Source organism: Salvelinus sp. IW2-2015, linkage group LG9 (genome assembly GCF_002910315.2).
Source record: "Salvelinus sp. IW2-2015 linkage group LG9, ASM291031v2, whole genome shotgun sequence".
Lineage (NCBI taxonomy): Eukaryota > Metazoa > Chordata > Actinopteri > Salmoniformes > Salmonidae > Salvelinus > Salvelinus sp. IW2-2015.
Window position 1 is genome coordinate 20,694,536 of NC_036849.1, and position 7,881 is coordinate 20,702,416.

The 7,881-nt window shown below is 40.4% G+C and overlaps 1 protein-coding gene across 2 annotated transcripts; it reads left to right on the plus strand.

The window, feature by feature from the left end:
- Positions 1-85: 85 nt before the first annotated feature.
- On the plus strand, positions 86-7,875 carry LOC111968793 (uncharacterized protein C14orf28 homolog). Of its 2 annotated transcripts, XM_023994661.2 has the most exons (5): positions 87-305; positions 1,680-2,204; positions 4,524-4,613; positions 6,364-6,498; positions 6,735-7,875. In XM_023994661.2, the coding sequence occupies exons 1-5, from the start codon at positions 220-222 to the stop codon at positions 6,916-6,918; spliced, it is 1,020 nt and encodes a 339-aa protein (XP_023850429.1). In that variant the 5' UTR covers positions 87-219; the 3' UTR covers positions 6,919-7,875. The 2 variants fall into 2 exon arrangements, with proteins under 2 accessions (XP_023850430.1, XP_023850429.1); XM_023994662.2 differs by lacking the exon at positions 4,524-4,613 and having other exon boundaries at positions 86-305.
- The last annotated feature ends 6 nt before the right edge of the window (positions 7,876-7,881 follow it).

Below are 7,881 nucleotides of genomic sequence, written 5' to 3' on the forward strand. Positions count from 1 at the left end.
TGTCTCAGACAGCAGGTGGCAGCATTGAATTGCTGAAAGAAAGAGATGAAGGGCGTAAACCAACCACTGTTTATAGGCGTGGTCACGCGAAGCAATGGGCGTTACATGACATTGCTCTGGATGTTTTGAAGCTTGCTGAGTGCCAAGCTTTCTCGAGGGTTATAGAGAAGGATTTCTGGCTGTTGGCCTGAATTAAGACATGAAGAAATACAGAGAACGATGGAGAGCAAATTCTGCATTTTGACTGAAACAGAAGACCTCAAAACCCTGATTTCGAGCACCGAAGAGAGTCTGCAAATTGAAAGGTAACGTTACTAACGTTTGCTAGCTAGCTGCTAAGCTAACTTGCATGTGATCTAGCTAGCTAGACTAACCAACCAATCTTTGAAAACATTGGTAGATAATCCGACATCAACATTCGGAAATATTGCATCCACACTTAAAGGCACTAAAACGGGGGGGGGGGAGTGAAGACTGCACTAGTTACAATGGAGATAGTTAGCTAACTAGCTAGTAACGTTAGATGGTCTGCTAAGCTAACGTCTACTAGCAGCTGGTGTATACCAGGGGCGTATTCATTACGCTGGTTATGTGGTAATGGCTAGAAGGGATACTGCTTTTATCAAATTAACGTCAAAAGTTGATTGTTTTTTTGTATTTTAGCTAGCCCTAAACATGTTCCTAATCTTAACATAATTCTCCTAACCTGATGCGTAAATGTCAAATCTGAAAAAAAGCTGCAGGCCAGGAGAATTTATGCAGCAGGCTAGTCAAACCCTGATTCAGTTGCAAAACGTTACTTAAACGGATGCSAACGAAACGGGGAGGGACCTACCTGCATTTGTCCAATAGAAACTCGTTTTATTTGGGTTTAACTGTTTGGATTGATTACACCCCAGTGTGTGTTGTAACCTGAATGTCAAAAGTTTCGAAGTTACATGCAGGAGAGCATTAATTATAGCTAGCTGCCATGTTAGTCTTCAATTCGATGTATTAAATTATGCTGACTAAACGTTTATCATATTTTTTTAAATATGCATTATGTAACTAGCTACCAGGGTTTGCATTGCAATTATGCATGTCATCCTCAGATCTGACAGTTGGCTTGCTACAAGATGGGATGACCCCTGGCATGAGGGATGTATTGCCATGCACACTCATATGTAACTTAATTATTTAGGAATTTTGTAAATTATGAATACCTTCCTTAACCAATCCCATGCAGGTAAACCCTTATTAATCATAAGGAAGATGAAGGTAAGGTTTTGAGGAGGGTATAAGCTGATCATCGAACTGTGCTAAAAGGATAAGTGTTTTGGGGGAATTTTATTTAACCACATTCTATTTTTTTAATGTAAATGGTATGTTATAGAAGGGTCCAGACAGATTTTTTGTGATTTCACACAAGACATGCATCACAATACTGACAGCTTTGCCGTCTCTAAAAGGACGTTTTGGGAGATTTTGTTAATATTTTTTCAGGGCCCCCATAGGACACAACAAGAATGAGGGAATGCTGTTAGGGGTAAGTTTCTGTAAAATGTGGGGGAAAAAGTGTCTGGAACCTCTATAACATTCCATTTTTTTTTTTTTGATTTGGTTGTAAAGGATAAGTAATTTTTTTAAGGGCAACTTCAACCCAGAGCGAATGATAACGTACCTTCATGTTGTTTCCCTAGGACCAAGACATTGTTTGAGGAGATCCGTGCATCCATCAACAACAATGATGAAGAGGACCGTTCCTTTTGGAGGCCTGTGCTCCCATGGGGGGGCGTCTACACCATCAGGGCAGGGAGGAAGGCCATCTCATGCACCCCTCTGTATGTTAAGATAAGCCTAAAGAACACCTGCACCATCGATGGGTTCCTCATGATTCTTTATGTAATTTTGAGAGACAACCAGAGCTTTCCCCGGGAGGTGGGCATATTCCTGGGCAGGCAGTTTGTGGAGCATTTCCTCTACCTGATGGACTCGTATGACTACACCACCGTTAAGATGCTGTGGATCTGGGACAGGATGTCCAAGAGGCAGTACCGCTCAGTGATCCACCATGCAGCGTTGGAGATCGACCTGTTTGGTAATGAACATGAGAACTTCACCAAGAACTTGGAGACAATGATGTCTACCATGCAGGAGAGTCTGTGCACCAACTGGAGCTGTCCTGCTCGTTTCCAGGAGTTCATACAGAAAACCATCAACATCAAGTAAGAGAGCCAAAAGCTATAAGCCAAAATCTGAATTCTGGTCAGTGTGGGAGGATTTTGCTTTACACTATATCTCCCAGAGCTTGTTCAGCTTCTGATCAGAGACCAGTAATCCTTAATTTGTATGAAAACCAATAGCGATTCACTATAAATAAGGTAGCCAAAAAGCTATGAGTTCAAATGGGAGGACCTTCCATGTCTCTATTGCTTGCAATGCTAATTCTTCTGGACAGCTGGTCTACACTTCTGTCTTCAAGAGGCTTTTATTTCGCCCCCTTGACACGCTGCTTGACTAAAATAAGGTTCAGCTTTCTAATGATCATAGTATGAAAGGATGAAGTGTGTTTGGTTTCTTAACAGCTCTGGTCCAGTCTCTGCCAGAGCCTTATAAAGTCATGTTTACCCACAGTGGGCTGCATGTCGACAGTGGATTATATTGTGCCCATTATCAAATCCCAACCACTATTTTAAGTTGTTATTGGTACTTTTCTTTCAGGTTGGAATTTACGTGGATTAGGTTAGTGTAAATACAGTACATGTATGTAGCCTGATACTGGTGGTGGATAGAGTTTCACTGGATGTATAAATCTGAAGCATCTGGTTGGAATTTCCACTCGATAGGAAGCCCAGTGTGGCCAGCAGTGGGAGAGTACAGACAGGTTGTTTTTTTTTGCAACAAAACCGACGCTTGCGCAACTATTGGCTTAGATTGTTGACATGTAAACAATATATTTTGTTATCAATGTTTATTGAAAACAAAAACATTTGCACAGTGAGCACTTGTTGTCTCTCAAATACATCGTGACAGTTGTTGGTTAGATAGCTAGCAAATTTTTGCCATATTAGCATTGTCATGAAATCAGTCAAATACCTCAAAACAAGACATGGTGTCAAGAACATGATGAAACCAWCAAACGAGCAACTTATGATTCCCCACGTGACAGCAACCATAACAAGAAACTAACTATCAGGCCGTCCAGAATCACAACACATGGACTTCTGCCCCATTTGTAGCGTGGGCTTCGTTCTCGTGACGTTGTCAGCTAACCCATCTATGGAATTGGGCCGAAGAAGAAAAACCCAATCTCAGTCCAGTTTTCTGTTCACAAAACTCAAATCTGTTAAGAACATAGGCACGTCTACATAACTTAGTGCACTCTGCCAAAGTTACAAAACATTGCGTTGTTTATTTATTTATTTATTTTTCACCTTTTATTTTATTTAACCAGGTAGGCCAGTTGAGAACAAGTTCTCATTTACAACTGCGACCTGGCCAAGATAAAGCAAAGCAGTGCGACAAAAACAACAACACATAAACAAACGTTACACATAAGTTACACATAGTTACACATAAACAAACGTACAGTCAGTAACACAATAGAAAATAGAAAAATCTATGTGCAAATCTAGGGAGGTAGGCAATAAATAGGCTATAGAGGTGAAATAATTACGATTTAGCCTTAATACTGGAGTGATAGATGTGCAGATGATGATGTGCAAGTAGAGATACTGGGGTGCAGAAGAGCAAGAGGGTAAGTAATAATATGGGGATGAGGTAGATTTACAAGGAGTGCAAGGGCTAATTTAGTTATTGCACACGCGCACTTCACAGAGAAGACATTTTTCAAACAGAAATATTGAAATGCATGCTAGAACGCGACAATAGGATCTCATTAGCGCGTGCTTGCTCTGCCCACCTCCTTGCTTGTTCTACCCACTATGCTTTATTTGCTCCCATTGAAAACGACACAGATGAACTATCTTGAGAGAGTTATAAATACGCAGTGTACAAAACATTAAGAACACCGTCCTAATATTGAGTTGCATGAACCTCCCTGCCTTTGCCCTCAGAACAGCCTCAATTTGTTGAGGCATGGACTCTACAAGGTGTCGAAAGCATCCACAGAAATGCTGACCCATGTTGACTCCAATGCTTCCCACAGTTGTCAAATTATCTGGATGTCCTTTGGGTGGTGGATTATTCTTGATACATATGGGAAACTGTTGACCTTGAAAAACCCAGAAACGTTGCAGTTCTTGACAAACTGGTGCTTACGCCTACTAGTTAAATATATATATCCCGTTCAAAGACACTTACATATTTTGTCTTGCCCATTGACCCTCTGAATGGCTCACATACACAATTGGTCTCAATTGTCTCAAGGCTTAAAAATAATTATTTAACATGTCTCATTCCCTTCATCTACACTGATTTGAAGTGGATTTAACAAGTGACATCAATAAAGGACCATAGCTTTTACCTGGTTTCACTACATGGTGTTCAGAGTTAGCCTTCTTACCCTTTTTCTTCCATCCCAGTCCTCCTCATGAGCTGCCCCCTAGAGATCCCATTCAGTCAGCTGTGGATGAGTTCTTCTGTCCCAAGATCATTCTCTGCAAAGAACTGGGGTGAGAGACATAATGTTTAAAAATATATATATATATTGGCCTATCCACCACACCTCCTCTCCGGAGAACAAAGGTAAATTCGTTTTACATTTGAGGTTTTAATCGCTATTTTGTTACATATACATTATTCATACATTTTTACATACATGGTACTTTTATACACAGTATTACATGACAAAAATATAGTTTGATATATACATTAAAAGATACTCCGACATATACGGTATACATTAGTGCAGTGCATTCGTAAATATTCAGACCCCTTCACTTTTTCCACATTTTGTTACGTAAACAGCCTTATTCAAATTTATTAAATCATTTTTTCCACTCATTTACACACAATACCCCATAATGACAAAGCAAAATCAGGTTTTTAGAAATGTTTCATAATTTATAAAAAATTTAAACTGAAATATTACATTTACATAAGTATTCAGACCGTTTACTTTGTTGAAGCACCTTTGGCAGCAATTACAGCCTTGCGTCTTCTGGGTATAATGCTACAAGTTTGGCACACCTGTATTTGGGGAGTTTCTCCCATTCTTCTCTGTAGATCCTCTCAAGCTCTGTCAGGTTGGATGGGGAGCGTTTCTGCACAGCTATTTTCAGGTCTCTCCAGAGATGTTCGATCGGGTTTATGTCCAGGCTCTGGCTGGGCCACTCAAGGACATTCAGAGACTTGTCCCGAACTCACGCCTGCGTTGTCTTGGTTGTGTGCTTAGGATCGTTGTCCTGTTGGAAGGTGAACCTTCACCCCAGTCTGAGGTCCTGAGCGCTCTGGAGCAGGTTTTCATTAAGGATCTCTGTACTTTGCTCTGTTCATTTTTTCCCTCGATCCTGACTAGTCTCCCAGTCCCTGCCGCTGAAAAACATCCCCACAGCATGATGCTGCCACCACCATGCTTCACCGTAGGGATGATGCCAAGTTTCCTCCAGATGTGACGCTTGGCATTCAGGCCAAAGAGTTCAATCTCGGTTTCATCTGAGAGTCCTTTAGGTGCATTTTTGGCAAACTCCAAGCGGGCTGTCATGTGCCTTTTACTGAGGAGTGGCTTCCGTCTGATCACTCGACCATAAAGGCCTGATTGGTGGAGTGCTACAGAGATGATTGTCCTTCTGGAAGGTTCTCCCATCATCACAGAGGAACCCTGGAGTTCTGTCAGAGTGACCATCGGTCTTGGTTCTCTACGGACAGTTCCTTCGGCTTGGTTTTACTCTGACATGCACTGTCAGCTGTGTGGGACCTTATATAGATAGGTGTGCTTTTCCAAATCCTGTCCAATCAATTGAATTTACCACAGGTGGACTCCAATCAAGTTGTAGAAGCATCTCAAGGATGATCAATGGAAACAGGATGAAACCTGAGCTCAATTTTGAGTCTCATAGCAAAGGGTCTGAATACTTGTGTAAATAAGGTATTTCTGTTTTGTTTTTTTGCAAAAATTTCTAAAAACCTGTTTTCGCTTTGTCATTATGGGGTATTGTGTTTAGATTGAGGGGGAAAAAATAATTTATCAATTTTAGAATAAGTCTGTAATGTGGAAAAGGGGAAGGTGTCTGAATACTTTCCGAATGCACTGTATATATGGTGTTTTTGTTCCTATTACAGATCATTCGCTTTTAATCCAATAGTATTATTATATTGTTGATTGTCTGTGGCTTTCCAAATCACCTGAGGCATAATGTTGAATCACCGTCCTTTTCTTATGTTCTTTCTATGATTCTGACTGATTTGCTGTCTGTTCTTTAGGTGCAATGGGTTGAGGGAGTTCTCTCAGAGGGTCTTCTGCCATGGACCACCTCCTTTTGTCATTCTCAACATGCAGCTTTGGAAGTCTGAGGAGCTGTCCTATGTTCCCTACCATCTAGCCCTATCCCAACACAGGTAAAGAAATCTTGTAGAGCAGGACTCGTATCCCAGCCTCATTGTCTTAGGTGCTGTTTATTTTTCTCCCTGGATGTTAAATGTAATTGATTGGCTATCTGTTTTTATTTTGTTTAAACAGCACCTACTTGCATGTACTTTGCTATTTGCACCGATTTCTTTAAGCTTTTTCTGGGAACCGAGAATGGTCTTCAACATGCAGAAAAATCCAATTGCAACTCTCTGCTTTTCCACAGGTACTCACTGGAGGGCGCTACACTCTTCAACAAGGAGGAGCATCACTACTCTGCAGCCTTCCAGATAGATGGCTACTGGATGCACTATGATGGGCTGAGGAGCGACAACCTGATCCTGTTAAACAAGCCCCCTGAACTCCTCCTTCTCTCTTCCCTTGTCTACATCCGCGCCTCAGACAAATGAGATGCACTAATGTAACCAAGCAGGGATGGGGTCAGTTCCATTTTTCATTCCATCATTTCAGGATGAAAATAAATTCTCCTGAATTTACTTGAATTGAAAAGGAATTGACCCCAATTGTGTCACCATGGTCCAGAAGGGACACAGAAGGAAGGAGGTAGATACTAGACAACACTGATAGGAAGGCATCTTTTGAAAAATGCACACTAACACCTTCCTATTTATTGCCCTTCATTCACAGAAATAGTATCCAAGTTACTTTACATTTGGCTCATGATGGTTTTGTCTTCCATTCCACAGTGAGCTCTTACCAGATACTTTTATCACCTAATCATATTTAATGACATTTTTATCTCGTTTGAAAAGGCTTATACCACATTTCCAACTTTTTAGGATATCATGTCAACAACTTCCTTGTTTTGTTTTTATACTTTGAGATTACTTTTTGGAATTATGTGCTCCCTTTTGCCTGACTGTTGCCTCAAACACTCACTGTGCAAAATAAGTGCATCTTCTCTTTGGGCATGCTTGGAATCCAAGAATATATGCATGGACTATAATAGTTCTGGGGAGGTATGCATATTGAAGAATCAACTCAACCTTAAATAGCTTTACTGCTAAAAAATAAATAAAAAATTTGCAGCGTGTTTAGTTGTCTTGGGTGAAATGGTTGCACTTTCTGAGAAGCAAATTTAGCTAATTAAACTCTGATGTAGAATTGTCAACAGGGTATATACAGTGGGGCAAAAAAGTATTTAGTCAGCCACCAATTGTGCAAGTTCTCCCACTTAAAAAGATGAGAGAGGCCTGTAATTTTCATCATAGGTACACTTCAACTATGACAGACAAAATGAGAAAAAAATCCAGAAAATCACATTGTAGGATTTTTAATGGATTTATTTGCAAATTATGGTGGAAAATAAGTATTTGGTCAATAACAAAAGTTTATCTCAATGATTTGTTATA